Source organism: Gopherus flavomarginatus, chromosome 9 (assembly GCF_025201925.1).
Source record: "Gopherus flavomarginatus isolate rGopFla2 chromosome 9, rGopFla2.mat.asm, whole genome shotgun sequence".
Classification (NCBI taxonomy): Eukaryota; Metazoa; Chordata; order Testudines; family Testudinidae; genus Gopherus; species Gopherus flavomarginatus.
Genome location: NC_066625.1, coordinates 77,791,242 through 77,813,839, shown reverse-complemented (window position 1 = coordinate 77,813,839; position 22,598 = coordinate 77,791,242). Strand labels below are relative to the sequence as shown.

General features: G+C 54.4%; 2 protein-coding genes across 4 annotated transcripts in view; one reads left to right on the top strand and one right to left on the bottom strand.

Moving 5' to 3' along the window:
- The window catches only part of ACAN (aggrecan), a 70,149-nt gene extending 62,684 nt beyond the window's left edge, over positions 1 to 7,465 (top strand). For both annotated transcript variants that reach the window (XM_050967393.1, XM_050967392.1), the window contains 4 exons: positions 2,511 to 2,593; positions 3,086 to 3,230; positions 5,314 to 5,496; positions 7,188 to 7,465. In XM_050967393.1, coding sequence (XP_050823350.1) covers positions 2,511 to 2,593; positions 3,086 to 3,230; positions 5,314 to 5,496; positions 7,188 to 7,276 — 500 coding nt within the window. In that variant the 3' untranslated portion in view covers positions 7,277 to 7,465. The remainder of the gene's footprint in view (positions 1 to 2,510; positions 2,594 to 3,085; positions 3,231 to 5,313; positions 5,497 to 7,187) is intronic.
- Positions 7,466 to 11,626: 4,161 nt separating this feature from the next.
- Positions 11,627 to 22,360, bottom strand: HAPLN3 (hyaluronan and proteoglycan link protein 3). Of its 2 annotated transcripts, none has more exons than XM_050967416.1 (5): positions 22,265 to 22,360; positions 18,541 to 18,698; positions 16,620 to 16,988; positions 13,723 to 14,025; positions 11,627 to 12,565 (listed from the first exon to the last, which is right to left on the bottom strand). In XM_050967416.1, exons 2-5 carry the CDS (start codon positions 18,668 to 18,670, stop codon positions 12,285 to 12,287), a joined length of 1,083 nt encoding a protein of 360 aa, XP_050823373.1. In that variant the 5' UTR covers positions 18,671 to 18,698; positions 22,265 to 22,360; the 3' UTR covers positions 11,627 to 12,284. The 2 variants fall into 2 exon arrangements, with proteins under 2 accessions (XP_050823373.1, XP_050823372.1); XM_050967415.1 differs by lacking the exon at positions 22,265 to 22,360 and adding an exon at positions 21,429 to 21,489 and having other exon boundaries at positions 18,541 to 18,694.
- Between the last annotated feature and the right edge of the window lie 238 nt (positions 22,361 to 22,598).

The window sequence follows — 22,598 nt, the reverse complement described above, 5'->3', positions numbered from 1 at the left end:
GGGCTTGGTGGGGGTGCGGAGTGTGGGGGTCTGAGGTGGGGGGAATGGGAGAAAGGGGAGGGGGGCTTGGTGGGGGTAGGGAGTGTGGGGGTCTGAGGTGAGGGAGAGTGGGGAAAAGGGGAGGGGGCTTGGTGGGGGTGAGGAGTGTGGGGGTCTGAGGTGGGGGAGAGTGGGGGAAAGGGGAGGGGGCTTGGTGGGGGTGGGGAGTGTGGGGGTCTGAGGTGAGGGAGAGTGGGGGAAAGGGGAGGGGGCTTGGTGGGGGTGAGGAGTGTGGGGGTCTGAGGTGGGGGAGAGAGGGGGGAAGGGGAGGGGGGCTTGGTGGGGGTGAGGGGTGTGGGGGTCTGAGGTGGGGGAGAGTGGGGGAAAGGGGAGGGGGCTTTTGGGGGTGGGGGAGAGCAGGAGAAAGGGGAGGGGCTTGGTGTGGGTGGGGAGTGTGGGGGTCTGAGGTGCGGGAGAGTGGGGGAAAGGGGAGGGGGGCTTGGTAGGGGTGAGGAGTGTAGGGGTCTGAGGTGGGGGAGAGTGCGGGAAAGGGGAGGGGGCTTTGTGGGGGTGGGGAGTGTGGGGATCTGAGGTGGGGGAGAGTGCGGGAAAGGGGAGGGGGCTTTGTGGGGGTGGGGAGTGTGGGGATCTGAGGTGGGAGAGAGTGGAGGAAAGGGGAGAGGGGCTTGGTGCAGGTGGGGAGTGTGGGGGCCTGAGGTGGGGGAGAGTGGGGGAAAGGGGAGGGGGGCTTGGTGGGGGTGGGGAGTGTGGGATCCTGAGGCAGGGCAGGGGAGAGTGGAGGAAGGGGGATAGGGGCTTGGTGAGGGTGGGGAGTGTGGGGGTCTGAGGTGGGGGAGAGAGGGGGGAAGGGGAGGGGGGCTTGGTGGGGGTGGGGAGTGTAGGGGTCTGAGGTGGGGGAGAGAGGGGGGAAGGGGAGGGGGCTTGGTGGGGGTGGGGAATGTGGGAGTCTGAGGTGGGGAAGACTGGGGGAAAGGGGAGGGGGCTGGGTGGGGAGTGTGGGGGTCTGAGATGGGGAGAGTGGGGGAAAGGGGAGGGGGGCTTGGTGGGGGTGGGAAGTGTAGGGGTCTGAGGTGGGGGAGAGTGGGGGAAGGGGAGGGGGCTTGGTGGGGGTGGGGAGTGTGGGGGTCTGAGATGGGGAGAGTGGGGGAAAGGGGAGGGGGTTTGATGGGGGTGGGGAGTGTTGGGGTCTGAGGTGGGGGAGAGTGGGAGAAAGGGGAGGGGGCTTAGTGGGGATGGGGTGAGGGGGCCTGAGGCAGGGCAGATGTGTGGGGAGCAGTCCACACCAGCCAGTAGAAGTAGCCAAAGGGAGCCAGTCTCCCCCTGCCCTCAGCACTGTGCCCTTGGCGGCCAAGAGGAGGAAAGGCAGGGAAAAGCCCTGCTGGCTGTGGGAGATTCTGCAGGGCTGGTCCACAGTGCTGTCCAGAGCAGGATGCGCAGCAGCCCTGACTGTTCTGCCTCCCACCTCTGCAGTCCAGGTAGAAATAGCAAGGCCTGGGACAGAGCTGGGGTGGGAGCAGCATCTTCCTTACACTGGAGCCAGTAAGACGCCTCCCAGGTTGGGCAGCAGCTCCAAATAGCTCCAACCCAGAGCAGGAGTTGGTCTCACTGCAGCAGCTAGGAGGAGAAGACGCTGGAGGAGTCTGGTCTGGTCACTTCAGGAGAGGAGGAAGTACCTTTTGCGTTTTTCCAGGGGAGAGGGAGCTGTGTTCCCTGTCCCCTGTGCACAGAGACGAGAGCACACACCATGGATCTGGTTAGAGTGGGATCCTCAGGCAGCTGGGGTTGGGTTGCAGGACACTGTTCGACCAAGAGTCTAAGGGAATTAGCACTGATGAAGCTTGTGCTGTGGTGCACAACCTTGTCTGGGACTCCTGGGAACATGCCTTCTGCCGACACCATTCATTTGTCCCTTTAAATGAATCTGAATGCCAGTGTGCAATTCCCTCACCCACCATTAGTGAGTCAGGAGACCTACGGGCCTGCAGGTATGTGGAAAAAGTGGCCCAATTTGGGCCCAACTGGAGTTTTCCTTTGAGACATCAAGATTAAACAGTTCCCTTCATGTTGTGGCCTCCCTCTCTGTGGCTTCGCTCTGAAGGGGTGATGGACCACAAAGTAAGAATGGCCCTCTGCCCACTAGGACTAATACCTCCAACAATAGTAGCCACATGGCTGCCCCTGGCACAGGAACAGCAGACCATCATGGGACAAATATGGCAAACTGGAGCCACCTTTGCAGTGACACTCCAGAGCATTGCCAGCTCAGACGCTCTTAGTTCCTAACTGAAGGAGATTTATCCACCTTACATTTAACCAGTCTGGCTTCATCAATCAGAACTGCCCCTTTGTCAAGCAACCCTTGATGTGGTCCAGATATAGACCATATAGCTGTGTGTTCAGATCCTTGGCAGAGCCCTTTTGCGTCGCCTAGGATTAGCGTGGGAGAAGTGAGTGGTGGAGGGACTCCCTTTTCCATTTCTTACCCTTCTCTCCCTGTCTTTCTTTTTCAGACTATGCCCGGGATTACCAGTGGCTTGGACTCAGTGACAGGGCTATCGAACACGACTTCCGCTGGTCCGATGGAAACTCCCTTGTGAGTTGTGTGGAGGGGTAGGGATGGTATTTCTTCATTCAGAGTCATTTCAGGAAAGAACCACCCGCTTCCATGCAAGCTTTGACTTTTTGTGCTGTATCAGAACATGAAGCTGCTATCTGGGGACAGAACCTTAGAGCCATTGGAGTGAACAGCTGGGACAAGTGCTGAATGGAGTCAGCCATAAGCTATTTTGGGGTCAGGAGGGACCATCATTTTGTTCTGAGTTTGTATAGTGTCTAATACAATGGGATCCTAGGTGCTACCACAATACAAATAATAACAATACATGATTTCCATTGATGAGAGAGACAGACCCACGAGGAAGAGAGAGAACCAATCAGAGAAACAGAAGCGAGGGAGAGTGAATGAACAAAAGCACAAGGAAAAGAGCGAAAGGGGAGAGAGAAGAAGCAAAGGGAAAGGGAAAGCTGAAGAGAACAAAGGAAGTGTCTCCGTAACTTAGAGGAAGGGCTTCTTGTCTCTTCACAGCAATACGAGAACTGGCGGCCGAACCAGCCCGACAACTTCTTTGCCGCAGAAGAGGATTGTGTGGTGATGATCTGGCATGAGCAAGGCGAGTGGAATGATGTCCCATGCAACTATCACCTCCCTTTCACGTGCAAGAAGGGAACAGGTGAGTCCTGGTGCTACTCATTTCTGGATTGGGGTGTATGTCGAGGGTTAGGCTATGGCTCTTAAACCTATAGCACAAGAGAAGCCAAATTTTGCCCTACCAACGGTCCCACTGGCAACATGCTAGGGTTCTAAAGGTTGTACATTATGTGGATCAAATAGGGCATTTTGCAGATCCCTTCCTCCTTAATATGCAATGGCAGCCTGCAAGATGACTAGTCTCAGAAGGCAATGTGGGAGCGGTGCAGGCTGAGATGGAGATGGAGCGTTGCAGGCTGAGATACGTACCCTCCACAGAGTTCACCAAGGCAACTGCAGGACTCAGTGGTCCACATTTTAGTCACTCCTTGACTCTAATAGGAATAAACACTGGCTGTAAACCCGGGAAACTTCACTCATTCCTTGTGAACCTTAACTTTTGCACGTGTAATCTCTGTGTAAGAGATTAGTACAGGAAATGAAGACAAATCCTATGTGGATTTGAAACGGCAAAGGGGATTTATGGAGGCAGAGTTAGAATTTGGCCAGGACCCCAGTATGAACACACTTCGAGTCTTGGGAAAAAGTGCCCTAAAATCTTTAACACTCATGGTCAGGACCTTGGCTTTATGTGTCATCCCAAGGATGGTACTTCCAGCAGCATCACACCCCCTGGCATTGTGCTGGGCCCTAGAGACCATCCCCCCTACTGAGACACCCACCCATCTCTTCAGCACAGCGCTGTCTAGAGCTGCCTGCAGCATAGTACTCCCTAGCACTGCACTGGGGAGAGGTCAGTGCTGACTCAGAGCACCCACTGCTGGGTCACTCTCACTGCTCTTTGCCACACCTGGGTCCTCCTTGGAGGTCTTCTATCCAAGCATTGATCCCATCCAGCCCTGGATCAAGTTGAAGAGGCGGTGTGACTGCAGAGGGAGTGGATTAGCAGGAAGCTTATGGAGAATGGGAAGTGCCCTTCCATAACTCACAATCTTCCTATGAAATAACCCCCAAATATTCCCCCTTCCAGGCTCCAGGGGGATGTACTACTCCCATTTCCCCTATCAGCCCCCACATCCCCCATTTGGACCCAATTTGTGCCCCTCTTCCAAGCCAGCCAGTCAAGTCCCATTTCCCCCAAGCCATCTGCTCCCATCCACCAGGACCCCTAATGGCACAGAAACAACAAAAGCCTTCCTGACAGCAACTTTCTTGTGCCGGACACTCATTGTGGTCCTGCCTCTCCGGAGGGGAGGGACGGAACCCTTTGGAATGTTGTTGCTAAGTTTCCCAGCCAGCCGCAGAATTTCAATATCCCTCGTGACTAAATTTCCAAGCCAGTGGTAACCACAGCAGAATCTCAAAAGCAGTTTGGGTTGTTATTAACTGCCTTTTATTTAGTGCCTCCATCTATAGCCCCCCAAATAAAGGAAACGATCCCTCCTTTGTTAGCTGCTTCCGTAGCCCACAAATCCGGCTGACGGACGTGGCACTACAGCAAGTCAGGCCCGGGTGATGGCAGGCACTTAGCAACACTGGCATCAAGTGCTGGCATGTCATAGATGCCAAACAAAGCTCCAGTGCAGAATCCCCTTCTCTGTCTGGATCCAAGGCATCCGCAGGGAGATGGCCATGCTGTCTGCATTGCAGACAGGTGTGCTCGGCCCTCAGTGACTCAGACAGGCTGATGCTTTATCTGTGTTTCAGAGGTAACGTACATTCAGAGTCCCAGCCACTCAGGCTCAGCACAGAGCAGCTCATTCTTCACCCCGTGCAGCGCAATAGCAGTGAGCAACACACTAGCCATTCAGCCAATTTCTGGTGGGGTGGGAAATGATCCCTGTATATGCAGCTGCCCCTTTCCACCACAAAAGTGGCTGCATTTCAGTGGTAGATGACGCAGTCCTTGTCTGTACAGCCTGTAAAGCACTTTGGGATCCTTTGGTACAAACTGCACAAGGGAAACATAGTCTATTGGTTATTATTCTAGGGAATATATGTGAATGTGGCCAGCTCCTTTTGAGCAGCACGGTTAGACCCAAATTGCTTGGTTTGTGGCACACATTGAGCTGCCAGTTCCTCATTGTCTGGCTTGTCTTGGTCAGTTGCCTGTGGGGACCCTCCTGTGGTAGAGAACGCCAGGACCTTTGGAAGGAAGAAGGACCGATATGAAATAAACTCCATGGTGCGGTACCAGTGCAACCAGGGCTACATACAACGCCATGTGCCCACAATTCGGTGCCAGCCCAATGGCCACTGGGAGGAACCACGGATAGCCTGCTTAGATCGTACGTATTGTTCCTCATTCCTACTCTATGCACCAGGGCCCCTGCAGGCCTCTGAGACTCTAGCCTGGCACTCAGCTCAGGGCCAAGCTCTAGGAGTTCATAGGCTGATGCCTGGAAACAATCCACACGATACAGTGCAGGGGAAGGACTTGAATTCAAGAGCACAGCCCCCAGAGGGGACTAGAGAGCTGTAGAGGTAACCCAACCAGGGAGAGCAGCGACTTTGCCTGACACACACCTCTGCCTCCCTGCCTGTTCCAGGTGTAGGCCTGATGGCTTCTGGAGGGAGCTGCCTCCATTTCTTTTTAGCTGGAGCAACTTGAGGGACATGGAGCAGGTGGGTGAGATGGGTGAGAGCCAAAGTACAGGAGGAAGGGAGATACTTATGGCTCCCAGACAAGGGTGTCCTTCATCCACTACCTCATCCACAGAAGAAACTGATTTGCTGCCATTCAGGCCAGTAGGAAGGGATGCTTTCCCTCCCTGTGCCAGAGAGTCAGGTTGTTCTTTGCCTCAGGTAAAGCTCCTGTGTTACCAGGATTATTGGATCTGACATCTCCCAAGTGGGTCTGGACCATGGGGACCAGCTGGAGAGACAACCTGGACTCTTCTGAGTCAATGCAGCTGCCAATAGCTGAAAAAGCTTCTGCCCAGTCAAAACACCCCACTCCCTGATGCGCTGGCTCCTCTGAGCCCAGAGCTCCTCACAGTTGTTGAGGAAAATGGTGGACAGCTCATGGGGAGGGCAGGAGAAGCAGCTAAAATGGATCTACCTGGGCTTCCAGGGAGGGAGAAATTTGCACTTTGGGCTGGGGAAGAAGCTTAAATGGTTTATTTTGGCAATATCTGCAACTGAGCTAGATGCACTGAGCGAAGGAGTGAGGAATGAGTGATGGTGGGGGCTCCCCTTAAAGAGCACCCTGAGAGCTCCTTGAGACTCAGCTTAGGCCTGTCTACCCAGCCCTTGTTCTGTGCGTCTCTCTCCTCCAGTGATGCTCTGAACAGAAGCAGGACACATAAAATATCAAGGAAGGGTTAGCCCAAGAGCCACGCAACCATGGATTAAACTGGAATTATCCCCCTTTTACAGATGGGAAGACTGAGGCACAGACAGGGGAAGGGAGTTGCCCAGTGCCACAAAGTGCAGCAGTGCTATAGCTGTGGACAGACCCCAGGGCTCCTGCCTCCCTAAGCAAAATATATGGGTGCATTATGGGTGCTTGGGAGGGGCGGGCTCCTTCCTTGCTGGGCCATTGGTCTGAGCTGATCTGGCTGCCTCTGTGCGTGTCTGCCCACAAGGAGAGGGAAGAAATACAGAACATGTCGGATGGACAGGAGCGGCGTTGTCTCTGAACAGGATGCTTTTGAATAGGCTCCCAGGAGGCACCTGACTCTTTAAATTCAGTGTTTGCGGGGGGACAGGGGCTGTCACAAAGTGCACTGAAAATGCCCCACTGATTCACCAAGTCCCGGAGCACCAGAGGCGAGAGAAGGCCTGATTGTCTGGTGGCGAGCAGGCTGGCGCCGTGGCCTGTGCTGCCCGGATGGCCAGAGGCAAAGCTTGCACAGCAGCCCCTGCAGTGTTTTTCCAGGGAATGCCAGGCCTGGGGTGAGCCAGCTAAGGACAAGCAAGGGCTCTGTAACGTTCTTCCAGTAACAAGGTGCCTTTTCTTCTCCTCCTCCTCCCACAGCCTCCATCTACAAACGCAGACTACACAAGAGGAGCCCAAGGAATCGGTCGAGAACCAATGGCAGAGCCGCACAGGCACCCACCCATTAGAGAGGGGAGCGAGAGATTTTACGAAAATTATATTAGCAGAGGCAGTTTCTTCTTCTTGATGTTGTTGTTGCTTTTTGTCATATAAGGAAAAAAATATATTAAAGAAAAAACCCCACCTTTGTGTATATATATAAAAAACAAACCAACCTCAGCGCACCAAAGCAAAGGGAATTAGATTCCAGCATTTTGACTAGCTGTCCGGTTCCAAATACCTTTGTGCCTTTGGGAAAGGGGTGGGAGGGTTGCAGAGGGCAGAGGGGTTAAGTTAAATAATAAAGAAGATTATTTTTTCCTGATTTTATCCACGAACAATGTAATTATTTCTGTTATTTAATGGCTGGGGCGGACGCCATCCTTGTTTTATTTTAAAGAATCCTTCCGTTGCTGCAGTACGGCGGGGGTGGGGGAGACAGTCAATAGATGGGAAGTGTCGCTGAATGTATGAGAGGGGCATGTAAGGTGGGGGAATGGAAGGGAGAGAGTGAGATGGAGGGACGAGGGGGGAGGAAGAGATGGAAACTAAAAATCTGGGCCCAGATGCCTCTTGGATTTCGGCCTCTCCCCTCTCTCCCACTGCTGGTTCCTGGACGCCGAGTCTCCCCATCCCCAGGCCGCATGGCGAAGCAGCTCCCATCCTGTGATGGCGCGCTCTTTCCGGGGGACCGTGCAGGGCACCAGGGTTCCCTGCACCTATTTATATTTTTGAAATATGATGATGATGATGCTAATGATGAGAAATGATAATAAAGAGAGAAAAATTGGAATAGTCTTTTTTTGGGGTGGGATGGGTAATTTAAATGGCTTAGCCAAAGTCTCCAGGATGCTGGTAGGAGCCTGTGTTGTGCATGTCCTGAATTGCGCTTTTGTTCATGACGAGGGGCAGGGAGACCCAGCCTGGGAGGGGAGCTTTGGGGTTTTGTTCTTGTAAAAAGAAAAAAAAAAAACTTTTTATTATAAGTCTTGTGCCTAAAATGAGAACCTGACACACGGCAGTGCCTGCTGCTGTCAGTGCTATTGTGAAACCTGGACAATAAAACTGGTTGTATTTTATTCTTCCTGTTACCTGGTGGACTGCGTGTAGGCAGCTGTGTGGTTGTGTGCCACTGCGCGTTTGTGCATGTGCTTGTGAAATGTCTGTGGTGTGAGTCGAGCAGCCCCGCTGTGCCCTACCCACAGAGGCTGGGAGTCAACTGCAGCCCCCAGCTTCAGACCCTGGCTCTTTACCTCACACTGTAGAGGCTGGTGCTTTTATCTCTAAAGTCCCCCTGGTTCAGTACCCTGATGTTGGCCATGATGGCATCCATCACACAAACACCCAGGTATCTGTCTGTGTGAACACTCCGTGTGCATGTGGATGCATGTTATCCGTGGGGAGCAGTGTGCACACACAGCTGGGTGGGCGGGGGTCTCCTCCCCAGGTGAATGTGTATATAAGTGGAAGCAACAAATATGCCTTAAAAACTCGAGCAAAAGGTGCCTTCCTGAACAGGCCAGGTAGTGTGCTTCTAAGGGAGAATGCAAATAGGCCTCCCATGAGCCTCTGAGCCCAAACTGACTGTGATTGGTTTCCTGCTGTTGCTGCTTCTCCAAACCTCTCTGGAAGTCTGTGGTCTCCCAAGGGGCAGGAGAATTTATAACGCTTAGGGCAGTGAGGTCTAGGATGCAGCACAGCAGGAAGAGGGTTTCTCCCTTTCAGAAGCCCTCCCATGAATGTCCCATCCCAGCTTTGGACACCCATCTGCTGCTGTAGCTCATTATAGCCGTGGGGTCTCTTGCTTGGAAAGGGAGTTCAGTGCAGGGGAAAGGTGCTCCATGGACAGGTGTGGAGAGTGGGGCCTCTCGTTATCCAGCCAACAAGCAATGGCAAATCACACTAGTCCTCCAGACACGTGCTGCTCCTTGCACTCGGGGAGCTCTTGGAGATACTAACTCCTCTCTCTGTTAGAGAACTGTGTGGGGATCAGCTTTCTTGTTAGGGGCAGCAGCAGAAGTCTGGGTATTCCGTCTTCATCCAGACTCACCACAGCAGGTAGGAATCTGGGGGCCAGGGGGAACCTACATCCTCAGAGCACAGCAGCTGCAGCAGCTGAGTTAAAGAGGCACCACCCCAGCTCCATGGCATAGCCAGTCACAGCTATCGCTTCCCTCTCCCCAACACAACACAGCCTGTCTCTAGTGGAGGTCACTCCTTCCCACGTGCCATTGCATAGACCCCACTTTTCCTCCCATATACAGTCAGCCAGCCTCTCTTCTTCCCTCTCTTCCCATTCATGATCCTGCAGGCCCCCCTCTCCACTCACTTGGATTACCCATGGGGTACATACTTAATACCCTGCTACCACAGAAAATTAACAGCAGCAGAGTATTCAATGAACTTTTAGCTTCTTTTACTACAGGGAGGAGACACATGCCCAGCCAGCTCTCTGCCAGCCACCAGCACAACGTCAGTAGGCCATTGTTTGAGAGCTCCCCAACTGCAGTGTCTGAGACCTGCCCAGCCAGACCAATTTCCTATCAAAGTGTTTCTCAAACTGGGGTCGCTGCTTATGTAGTGAAAGCCCCTGGCGGGCCGGGCCAGTTTGTTTACCTGCCGCGTCCGCAGGTTCAGCAGATCGCAGCTGCCAGTGGCTGCCGTTCGCCACTGCAGGCCAACGGGGGCTGCTGGAAGCAGCAGCCAGTAAGTGCCTCAGTCCATGCCGCTCCCAGCAGCTCCCACTGGCTTGGAGCAGCGAACTGCAGCCAGGTGCTTTCCCTACACAAGCAGCAATCACAGTTTGAGAAACACTGTCCTGTCATGAAGAAGTTCCCCCACTAACCTTTAAAGAAGATTCAGCAGCCTGTCCAGCTCAACAACACTCAGCATTTCCTATCTGGCCTGGGCAATTCATTAGCCCTAATTAGAGAAACAACTGACGAGACTGCAACTACTGAGAAGCCCAGTTCCTAGGCCTGTGTTGCTGATCTCATACCCAGAGTGCTAGCACCTTTGGGAGCTCACAGCTGAGACAAACTCTGACACATTTCAGCAGGAGACAGAGGAGACTGAGAGGATTGCTTGGGTAAGTCCAGGGAGCTGCTGCCCATAATAGAAATGGTATTTTAAGGGCATGGGAAAGCACCTAATTTACCAATATAGGGAGGCACCAGCACCATGTTGGGTAATTTGTTTGGAAAATCTCCTGGTTGTTTAAAAATTCCAAACCATCAGGGGAAAGGGGACACTGATCTGCTGCCAGGAGAGTTATGGGCCACTGCAGTTAGGAGATGAGCAGGCTTCCAACTTCCCCCTACACACACTTCATCCCCTGGGAACACCCTTCAGTCCTGCCCTCACAGCTACTTCAGTCCAGGGCTCCCCATATACAATTGCTGATGTGCCTCCACCTGGACCTGCAGCCTTCCACCCTGCTCTTCTGCTCCTGCCTTCCCTTCCCCATAACCTGCCAAGGCACCTTAATTCTGCCTTCCCCTAGCTCCAGTCCTGCTACCCCTCCCCTCAGTTCTGCCCTAACCTCTAGCCTACCCCCTGGGCCTGCTATGGCATATGGCTTTGTTCACACATAGCTCTGCTGATGCCCTTCGGTTCTTATCTCCAACACTTCCTGCTCTTCCAAGTCCTGGGTGCCCCACTTTGAGCCTAGTACCCTGAGTACATTCCCTTTCTAAAATCCTTCACAGAGTGGTGCCCCCAGAGCTGCTGCCGGGAAGAACACAGCAGAATTTGTCCTACCACCCAGGACACAGTTGCACACCTCTGGGGCTTTCTCCAATGCTTTATTTGAAGAGGTCCAGGAGAATACATCTTTTCACTACAAAACGCACAAAGACCGAGCCCCTGGGATTCAAGTGGTGCCTGGGAGAGAGGCCCATGGAGAACAAGGCAGGCAAACTGAAGAGTTCCACCTAGTACACACATAGTAGCACCTTTCAGTGCCCTTGGAAACCGCCAACCTCAGATTGGAGTCTCAGAGAGTCGAAACACATCCAGATCCTCTGGGCTGGCTCTAGGGTTTTTGCCGCCCCAAGCAAAAAAAAAAACAAAACAAAAAACCATCCAAGAGCGCAACTGCCAAAACAAAAAAAACCCATCCAGAATGCTACCTCCAGAATTGTGCCACTCCATGCTTGGTTTGCTGGGGTGCCTAGAGCCAGTCCTGCAGATCCGGCAAGGAGGGGAAGGGAGAGAAAGAAGGGACTGGAGGGGGGTGGGCGGTGGAGAGAGGAAGTCTCCCGAGACGCACAAGGCCTAAGCTATGTTAGCTCTGGGCCTCTATGCTTAGAATGATGCCTAATATCTCTGACCTCATCTGTGCTTCATTGGGAGGGGAAGGGGAAGGACTTTCAGGGCAGGGGAAGGACTTTGATGAGCTGTGAGTCACTTGTGTGTGGTTGATCATTCGCTCATATTAACTGGGGGATAGGGAGAGAGTGACCCGCCTTACTCTAAATTCCGGCTTGCAGTTGATTAGATGCCTTCCATGCTGGCTGGGATGGGATTGGCTGGGATGGGATGGCAGAGCAGTCTGTGCATTAGAAACAGCTGTTCCCCTTTGGAGCCAGTGAAACTGGAGCACATCCAGGGGGCATCTGCCTTTGCCGTCAACCAGTCGTGCGCTCTGTGCTTCTCCGATGCCTGGATGTATGACTGTCTAGCCCAAGTGGACGAGTGTAAGCCTGTCACTTCTTATCTAGATGACCTTGTGACCAAGGGATGGAGCCACCTGGTACCAGACACCAAGCTCCCCAACCTGAGATACCATCTCAGTCTCTCTCCACTCTCTGGGTGGAAGGAGATCTGGTGCCCCATTCCCAAGGTGGCAATCAGCTGATTAGTGAGAAGCCAGGGCCCAGCCACCTGCAGAAGTTTCCCTTTAGTGAAAAAAATGTAAAATTTAAAAAAAAATTGAAATTAAAAAATATCCCAACACCCGGAAACCTGATCCTTTAAATCCAGGAAGCACCAGGCAGGGAAGTGTCCACTGGCAAAGAGGGAGACCCTCCCCATTCCTTAGTTCAGCTTGTAGCAATAAACCCCAAACTTGCCCTTATCGGGAAAGCCGAAACTCCGGACCCCCGGCTCCGGTGGGCCACAGTTGGGCCGGGGGAAGGCAATGGGATAGCGAATGCTGCCGTCTGCCAGCCAGCCAGCATCGCAGCGATCCAGGCTGAAGAACTTCCACGCCGCATACAGCTGCCCCACCTTGGCAATTTCAGCCCCGTCATCCTGGCAGGCCTGCTTGGCCTCTTCCAACGTTAGCTTCTCTGGGTGAACCAGGTAGTAAACTTTCCCTGGAGGGGACAGGCAGAGGGGATGGTCACTGGGAGGCAGAGGGACACTGAGCATGGCCAGCCCTGCACAAATACCCCTCACATGCAGGAGGTGCTAGGAATGGGGGTTCATCTCATCTCTGCCTGGATTCAACGTAGGTTAGGGAGTTCAGAAACAACAGGCCATGATCTCCCTGCCTCCCCTGTCATAAGACTGGGGAAGAGGCCAAAGGGATTTTGTACCATCTAAACCAGCGGTGGGCAAACTACGGCCTAGGGGCTGCATCCAGCCCTTCAGACATTTTAATCTGGCCCTCGAGCTTCTGCCAGGGAGCAGGGTCTGGGGCTTGCCCCACTCCGGTGCTCCAGCCAGGGAGTGGGGTTGGGAGCTTGGGCTCCGCGCTACTCCCGGAAGCAGCATCATGTCCCTACTCTGGCTCCTATGCATAGCGGTAACTAGGGGGCTCTGCATGCTGCCCTTGCCCCAAGCACCACCCCCGTAGCTCCCATTGGCCGGGAACCAAAGCCAATGAGAGCTACAGGGGTGGCACCTGCTGACGGGGCAGCACACAGAGCCACCTGGCTGTCCCTCCATGTAAGAGATAAAGGGGGGACGTGCCACTGCTTCTGGGAGCTGCTTGAGGTAAGTGTCACCCGGAGCCTACACCCCTGACCCCCTCCTGTGCCCCAATCCTCTGCCCCAACTTCGATCCGCCATGTGGAGAGTGCCATGTTATCCATTTGAATGACACAGCTTTGCCAGTCTCTCTCGCCTTGCATCCCAAACCGATTTGTAACCTAAATGGAGCAATTGCTTGACTCAATGACCTCTACTATGGGGCACGTATGCAGCAATGCTACCTATCATTTCAGTCTGGGCAATGGAGGAGAATCCCAGATCTAACTGAAAGTGCTCTGAGAATTTAGGGAGGTGGATGGAATTACCCAGGTTAGAATTTGGCTGGATCAAACATCCCAACTCTTAGAGAAGCTCTACTGGGTCTTTGCAGGCTCTCAGTTTTACATTTCAGAGGAGAAGTGTCCCTTCCAACAGGCAGCACTCCCTGCCACCACACTGTGCCCTGAGAACAGAGCGCTCCCTTACTGGTCACACCGCTTCTTTGCAGCATCAGGCCAGGCTCCTGCCTGACTATGAGCCCTGCAGATGCCAGACTCACCTTTCAGAGCAGAGGAGAAGCAGAAAACGTCAAAGTAGTGCAGGTTCTTGTGGCGCTCGCCATAGCTTCGAATGCCAGGGGCCAGCCTCTTGCCGCCACAGGGCTCCCGGGGCAGGGAGATGGGGTACTGCACTGTCCCATCCAGCAGCCAGCCGGCGTTGCACCAGTCCAGCCCCTCCTCCCAGGACTTGAAGAGCTGCTCGAAGGATGCGATCACAGCGTCCTGCTCCTCACAAGCTTTCTTGGCTTCATGGAAGTTGAGTCGATAGCGGCCGTGGTGAGGCTGGTATGGGAAAACCACCCCTAGAAGGAAAGAGAGCAGGATTGGCTGAGTCACAGAGCCAATGTGAAGGTTGGCCCACTCGGGCTATGCCCGCAACCTGACTCACGCCCCTGAGGTGCACGGTACAGATCTCCACTGACATACCCAGGATGAGGCTCCCAGCCAGCAGAGGGTATCTCAGCAGCACCCTGCCCCCTCCCAGGCTCATGCCTCCAAACTCACTGGAGCGAGGCCTAGGCACAAACTAACCCCAAACTGTGCTGGGGTTCAGAGACGCCCCAGAAGGGTCTCCAAAGCCCCTTGTGAGAACAGCCTCTCTCTGGGGTTTCATTCATGGGATTGTCCAGGAAAGAAAGTTCCCGCAGTGCCTCAAAGTTCAGGCCCAGGATCTCATCTGAGTTCAGCGCAGCCCCTGTCTGATTGGAATCAGGGGCCCAGTCCAAAGACCAAAGGGACAATGACACATGTCAATGGTGACACCTGGTGGCCAGAATGAGGCATGATCACTGCATGCTCAGAGTTAATTGGGAGAGCTTTGAAGGCTGGTGTGAGTAGCCAGCAAACTTGTCCCTCGCTCAAAGCCTCTGTCCTCCAAATGGCTGGAAGGCAGCTTGGTACAAGACCCTCTACTGCAGAGCAAGTGAGTGGCACTGCATCGGGAACAGGGCTGGCTCCAGGCACCAGCCCAGCAAGCAGCTGCTTGGGGCAGCCAATGGAGAGGGGTGGCATGTCTGGCTCTTCGGCGGCAATTTGGCAGCGGGTCCCTGAGTCCATCTCGGAGCAAAGGACCAGACGCCGAATTGCTGCTGAAGACTGAAACGGCAGCAGTTGTGCCGCAGATCGCAATCGCGGCTTTTCTTTTTTTTTTCCTGTTGCTTGGGGTGGCAAACTTGCTGGAGGATTCTCTGCAGCTTGAGGTCTTCAAACCACAATTTGAGGACTTCAATAGCTCAGACATAGGTTAGGAGTTTGTTACAGGAGTGGCTGAGTGAGATTCTGAGGCCTGCATTGTGCAGGAGGTCAAACTAGATGATCATAATGGTCCTTTCTGACCTTAAAGTCTATGAGTCTATAACCCTAGAGCTGGCCCTGGTCAGGAACACAAGGTGGCAGGAAATGTGACATTTCCCACCGTTCTGGGTGGGTGTGAGTCTGGGACCATGATGTGGAGCTGGGCTCTGAACCTATGGAGAAGGAGAACATCCTAGGGGGTGACTTTCCATCTGGATCACAGAGCCACAGGCGGGATGTTTCACCCTCGTCTTAGTCTCTTTCTTCAGCATCAGTTCCCTGTGCACTGTGCTCTGCACTGCACAGATTGAGCAGTGAGAAATTAGGCCGGGGGTTGGGGAGAGAGACACACATGTTCTGTGGTCTGATGCCCACGCCTCCCACCCTGTGAAAGCTACCACCTTAAATAAAACCACTACAGCAGTGTTTCTCAAATTGGGGTCACCGCTTGTGTAGGGAAAGCCCCTAGTGGGCCGGGCCAGTTTGTTTACCACCCCATCCGCAGGTTCAGCCGATGGTGGCTCCCACTGGCCGCAGTTCGCTGCTCCAGGCCAATGGGAGCTGCTGGAAGCAGTGGCCAGTAGGTCCCTCGGCCTGCGCCATTTCCAGCAGCTCCCATTGGCCGAGAACAGCAAACTGCCAGTGGGAGCTGCAATCGGCCGGACCTGCAGACAGGGCAGGTAAACAAACTGGCCCAGCCCGTCAGGGGCTTTTCCTGAACAAGCGGCGACGCCAGTTTGAGAAACACTGTACTACAGTGTGGCACAGCACCAGGTCCCCAGTCCTACAGCAACACAACTGGATGTCACGCCACGCCTCCGGGGTTGGAGGTCACTGTTAGCAGGACTTGACCACGGAGCCTTTGGGTCTTTAAACAGCCACCTCTTCTACTTGGGCTCAAACACCCAGCTCTGTCGGCACAAAGCCAGCAGCAGACTCCTATACTCAGCCTCCACTAGGGGGAGCCACACTGAGTGGCTGTAGGTTACCGGTGCACTTCGGTGGGCTGCACTGGATGGTGGATGAGCCACAGATGTCTAGTGCAGTGTTATTTGCGTGCTGCAGTAGTATTGCACCTAAGGGCCCCAGTCAAAGCTCAGAGCCCCACTGTGCTCAGTGCTGTACAAACAAGGAATAAGAAGACATCCCTTCTTTCGCCCTGCCCCAAGAAGCTCCTGCAAGTTTTACCTGCCAGAACGCAAGTGCAAGATGATGGCACGTGGCTATAACACTGCAGGGATGCCGATCTGTGCAGGCAGGGCCATAGGATTTGGTGGCAATTTTTACGAGGGAGGTGTTCCTTCCTTCACTCTCACTCATCCAGTGGGAGAGCGTCTGTGGGGGAGCGTCTTCCTGAACTGCTGTGTCATGGCACACGCATAACCCCAGTGCTGGCTGGGTATGGGAATGCCCCAGCAAGGGGCAGCCACAGAAGGACCCAGAACCTATGCTGATCCCACTCAGGAGCCTCAAAGGGGACAGCTTCTTGGGTGCCTGTTACAGTCCACAGGGGCTTTAACCCCATGTGTAACCTCTGTGTGAGGGGGAGTTGCCCCATCTGTTCCCCTGCCCCCTCTCCCCCACTGGACATCGGCCCACTCACCTCGCAGCTCCAGCTCCACAATGCCACTCTCGTCCTCCAGCCCGTCAATCACCTCACAGCGGTACTTGCCGTAGTCCTGCAGGCGCAGGTCGCTGATCACCAGGGACGCCTCCTGCTCGCCCCGCTGGCGCAGGTGCACGCGGCCCCGGAACTCGCCGAAGCTGCGGTGCTTCAGCCCAATGGCCACCAGCACGTCCCGCTCCTTGGTGTTGTCCTCCCGCAGCTTGGACCACTTGATGCGGATCTTGCGTGGCATCTCTAGCTTGGGCTCGTAGCGGTAGTGGCAGGGCAGCGTGATGTTGGCGCCACGGTAGGTGAAGATGGCGTCTTCCGGGGTCTCCACCACCAGCTTCACACCATTGAAATGAACTGGTGGGGGAGAGGGGCGAAAAGGGGAATGAGCACTGCCAGGGGACCCCATTCCTCCAGCTCAGGACTCTTCTGCAGCCCACGGGGGAGTGGATTCCCCACGTATGCTACAAGAAGGGGGCCACCTACCCCACAGGCATCCCCACTAAATGGTTCTAAGGCAGTTACTGTCCAGCAGAGCAAGCAAGCACCCAGCAGCGGCCGCAGGGCACCTGGGAAGAACTAGACATGTATAGGGAGGGGAGGAGGGAGCAATCTGCCCTGCTCTGAGCACAGTAACTCCTGCAACTGACACATCATTGATTGACACCAATCTGGCCCCATAAGTCCCACCTCCTGCACCCTTGTTCCCACCCCCCTTGTACTCTGCCCCTTCCCTCACACTATGTACCCCCTCCTCCTGCACTCGCTCACCACCACCCCCCGCCATTCATCATCACTTCCTCCCTCGGCGCGCACCCTCCCAGCGCGTGTAGGAGAGGAGTGGAGAGAAAGGGAGGCAGGTGGCATCAGGTGCTGCTGAGGTTAGAGGGAATCCAGTGCCCAGCAGAGGGCAACTTCTCTATGGAGCAGCAGCTATCTGAGTCCAGTACCCACCAGCTGCACAGGCATGCGAACCTGAGAACTGACAGCCAGGATCCCCTGGGAGGGAGATGAGTTGTTCAGGGTGGAACAAGGGGGTAGAACTGAGAGCCCTGAATGGGATATTTGGCCTGCATATCAGGAAGCCCTTTCGGACATCAAACCCCCGTTAGGCTGAGCCGTCATCTCCCCAGGGAAGGGGTGCAAGTCGCTGGGGCTGCTTGCAACTGGAGGAGACGAATCTCCAGGGAATGGGTTACAGGGCCCAATCCGGCCCCAGCCCTATGGGCAAGAGGGTGGACCCAACCGGATGGGAGCTCCTCAGCTGCTGCACCTCCGCTGTCTCTAATTCTGTGACTGCACAAGACAAGGGGACCCGGCAGGAGTGAGACGGAGGAATAGGGCAGAGGTCCCCATCAGACCAGATTCAAATCAGCTCCATTCTACTCCCACAGGGATCTTCCAACTGAAGCGAGAGCCAAGAGGATGCAGTCCTGGCATCCTTGCAGGGCAGAGGCAGGCAAGAGGAAATTTCCAGGTAAGGTGGTGGGGAAAACTCCCCTACATTCCACCTGGAGGAGGGGAGCTTTAGGGGAGGGGGATGATACCAGCTGGCTGCGGGGAGCAACAGCCCCAACATGCCTGGTGTGAGCCTGGCAACAGTCATCCTCTCCTGAATTGCCCACCCGAAGTCAGGAGGCAAAGACCCTCCACTCAAATCCACATCCTCTCCCCACAACTGCCCCAGCCTCCTTCTCAACAGCTCTCACCCTGATCTACGCCTATTGGCAACTCTCCAATCTTCCACGCCCATGTGCCTGCTGCCTCAGGAACTGGGGAAGGGCGATGGGTGTGCGATGTCTGCCCAGCCTGCCACAGGATTCCCCACTCATAAACACGAGCAGTAGCCTCCCTGGATCATGCACTCCTAGCGGCTGGTACTAAGGGCCAGCCTCTCCCCCACACGCACCTTCACCGTTGCCATTGCCGTTGCCCTTGTCATTCATGACATGGTCATAGTAGAAGCCATTGTAGAAGGGGAGCCCACAGCAGCCTCTGCCCAGCTGCAGCAGCATCACGACCAGGGACAGCAACAGCATTGCTCCCGGGAGGCAGACGAACACCTGCCTGTCCAAGAGAACGAGGAAGCTGTGTCAATGAATAGTGGGGTGTCTCCCCATCAGCCCAGCTCCTGCACTGTGGTTTTGCACAAGCGAGTTGCTCTGTGTGCAGTTCTCGTGTGATTGCCTGTGCATACGCACGGGTTAGAATTGACATGCACAAGTCAGTTTGCACTCACCCCTGGGCCTGGCACATGTATGTTTTGTTGCTAGCACACACACACCATACAGGCAGCTGCCTGCACATGCACTGTTAGAAAATACTCCTCTACTGTTTAAAGTATATCCTGCTGAGAGAGACTAGGCCTCGTATAGCAGGGAGCTATTTCACAGCCAGTGCTCCGAGTGCCATCTCCCACAGTGCCTGCACAAAACCGAACACCCTAGGCCTGCCCCTTTCCCGAGGCCCCGCTACCACTCACTACATTCCCATTCCCTCAGTGGCTCACACTTCCCCACCCTCACTCACTTTCACAGGGCTGGGGCAGGGGGTTGGGGTGTGGGAGGGTGTGGGCTCTGGGTGGGGCCACAAATGATGGGTTCAGGGTGCACAAGGAGGACTCTAGTACCTGTCTGGAGAATAGCCACCGAAGCAGCATTGCAAGCCCCTTATTTCCTCTCCTGTCCCGATGCCAACAGTCCCCTGCTCACCACTCACTTAGCTTTCCAGGGAAAGCATGTGAGGGCAGGATGAGACAACAGGTGTTTCCGAGAGTCCATGGACGTTCTCGCCCTCTGGGCAGCTTCTCTTGTCAGTGACCAAGTTTGCAAGGCCTTACGCTACTCTTGGTGGCATTTCTCTGTGCAGAATGTGATAAATTTTGAGTGCTGCATATGGACACCAGGGCTTGTGGGGGAGAATGGGGGACCCTAGTATGGGGGGCACACAGAACCCATGGCATGGGGTGGGGGAGGAATAAGAGAACACCCAGGGCCCATGGCATGGGGCAGGGGAATGGGAGACAGTGGTAAGGGGGAGGGGGAACATGGAGGGAGAATTGAGAACCCTGGCATGGGGGAGAGGAAGATTGGGAGCACACGGAATCCCTGGCATATAGGAGGGAAGGGGCACAGAGGGAAGGGGCCGGGACTGTCTTCTTCTTGGTATGTGTTTGTACAGCACCTTGCACAATGAATCCACGACTGGGAATCCTAAATGCTATAGTAATACACACAATAATGGGGGGGCTCACAGAGCCCTGGCATAGTGGGAAGAAGGAGGATGCTGGTATGGTGAAAAGGGGCAAACAGCATTCCTAGCATGAGGGTGAGAAGGATCGCACAGAGTCTCTGGAATAGAAAGGGATGAAAAGGTGGCAAATAGGGGACTTGTGGAGGGAATGGAGGAATCCAAAGAGCCCTGGTGTCTGCGACCCCCTAGTTGAAAATCTGAGGGAAGAACCTGGAGTTAGTGCTGGGCAAAACTCTTTGGCTGAAACGATTTTCCATCTAAAACAGCAGATTCAGCGACACTGAAACATTTGGCAAATTTGTGTCAAACCTGTGTCAGAAACACGCAAACATTCTGAAAAAGTGGAAACATTTCGATTTTTCAGATCAAAATGATTTTTTGTTTTGAAACCTCTTTCGGTGTCGTTGAGAACCGGTCACAGCCCCTTTAATATGGTTGGAACTGAACTTCCCATGTCGGCTGTCCCGGAACCATTGTTTTCATTCTTGTTTTTGGAATTGCCAAGGACCCTCCCAAAATCCATTCCTTGCCCTCCTCTCCTGGGAGCTTCCTTCATTCTCTCAGTCCTTTAACGCCGCTGGACAGAACCCTGCAGAGCACGCTCTCAGGAGCAAATCTGCCCCAGAGCTGTGCTTGACAGGGGACTCTCCCGCTCTGACATCTGAGTCTAAGCCATGTTATCACTAGGACAAGAGTTGACTGGGTTTGTCATGTTCAGCAGGTGGCTCTTTAACATATAGCAAGTGGGAGAGGTTAGAGCTGAACTAGGGAAAAGAACAATTGTTTTGAAAATCCCAGATCTCTTTAGCGGAAGCTCCTCAGACCCTCCAGCACTATGGGCAGACACTTCTTAGCGTTTCATAGGCCATAGAGAACCAAATCAAGTGGATCCAGCTCAATACCGACTAGCTGCAACTCCCAGAGATGTATAGATTCTCAGACCAGCAGGGACCACTGCAATCACGTAGTCTGCCTGCCGCATACCACAGGCCATAGCACTTTCCCCAAATAATTCCTGGTTTGAACTAGACCGTATCTTCCAGAAATGTTTGGCTGGCTGCAAGCTCCTTTAGAGCCAGCAGAGGGCGCCCTGTACTCGTCAGCTCTCCAGTCTGCCACTAGAATGGGTCCCTGGAAGGAATTTGACATCGGTGCCCCCTGTTTAGACAGGGTTTACAAGTTCCTTTGAAACCGCCACCATCCATCCGGGGGATGTGGGATGTGAGAGCAGGGGGCGTGCAGAGACAGGGCAGCCCGAAGGCAGGCGGCCCGTTCCCTTCAGAGTGACGCATGCCAGAGCCACACAGTCAGCTCCCCACTGCAGCAGCCCGGGCAACTGCTCAATGTTGCCCCAGGGTGGGACGGGGGGTCTAGTCCTCGTGTAGGAGCCGCACACCCAGCCGTATTTCTGGGAGTGAGGCGGCTTGTGGCCAAAGGTCAGGGCGGTGAGTGAGGACTCCTGGGTTCTATTTGCACCTCTGACACTATGTCCTGGGTGACACTTTCCCCCACTCTGCCTCAGTTTCCCTATCTGGAGGGAGATACTGGCCTGAGATCTTCAAAGGAGGGAGCAGGTCACAGGCAGAGCCCCACTGCTCTATAGTCCACTAGCTCCTATTGTCATTTACACGCCTCTGAAACCAGGTCAACCAGAGATCCACCAGGACAATCCTTCCAGCCTGGGACATCCCAGCACAACGCGCCGCTGCTGCCAGCTACACCCAGATACATACGCTCCCACGTGCCGATCTGCGCCTCCCAGGATTCTGCATTTGAAGCTTGGGCTCACTTTATCCGGCTCTTGTGTTTCATCTCAACTCACACCAGCCCTCGCCCCCCTCTGCCACTTCCTTCCTCTCGCCCCCAGTTATTTGTCTTTCCATTTGTAACCATTACTTTGCTCTGTAATGTGCCTGGGATTCAGTTACCCTGAAGGACACTGTTCAGAGTGCCAAAGGCTGGTACTATCAGAGCCTCACCACTGGGGCAGCAAAGCCTTCGCTAGCCCCCTGCCCTATATCCAGGGATTCACCTTACCCTGAGAGTCACCCTTCGAGACAGATCACAGATTGGTTTTAAGCCCCAGGCGATCACGCCTGTGCTATCTGTCCTGTCCCAGCAGAACCTCCAGCACCAGCCTCACTCCCAAGGGGGCATGGTTAGCACGCAGATTCCATGCAGTTAACAGGGTCCCTACAGCCCCCCACTAACTTCCAGGGGACTATTCCTTGGCAGCTCCCTACTCTTTCCAATGCTTCTTGTCCCCACCAGCAGATCCACACTCAGTCCCACTGGAAAGGGTACAGAAAGCAGGATTTCTGCTCTCCCACGCTAGCCCCTGTGAAGAAAAGCTCTAGGGTCTTCAATCATCCCCTACTTACGCGTGGGAGCCGGTTAGTGTCCTTGGGAAAGTTGAGGAGGCTCTTGGGTTTCCCCGCCTGAGTCAAGCTGGAGGGCTGGAGTGAAGTGTGTTTAGGGATCTTGCTTGGGCTAAAAGGAAACAGCAGCAGGACAATCCTCGCTGCTCCAGAGCCAGCCTCTTAAAGGGAAACACACTCCATTTCCCATCTATGCCTCAGAGAGTGGAGAGTGGGGGCAGAGGAGGGATGGAGAATGAAGGTGGCTGAGTTTTCAGTCCATTGTCCAGAATCAAAGGGGAGTTAGGACAGTGCTTCCGCAAGCGGTTGAAGAATTTCCATTAACATCTCGGCATCG

Coding starts and splice junctions, on each gene's coding strand:
- HAPLN3 (XM_050967416.1), bottom strand. CDS start 18,670: ATGCTGTTGCTGTCCCTGGTCGTGATGCTGCTGCAGCTGGGCAGAGGC. Junction 16,989..18,540: donor CGGCAATGGCAACGGTGAAG/GTGCGTGTGGGG, acceptor CTCCCCCACCAG/TTCATTTCAATGGTGTGAAG. Junction 14,026..16,619: donor TGTGGAGCTGGAGCTGCGAG/GTGAGTGGGCCG, acceptor CTTTCCTTCTAG/GGGTGGTTTTCCCATACCAG.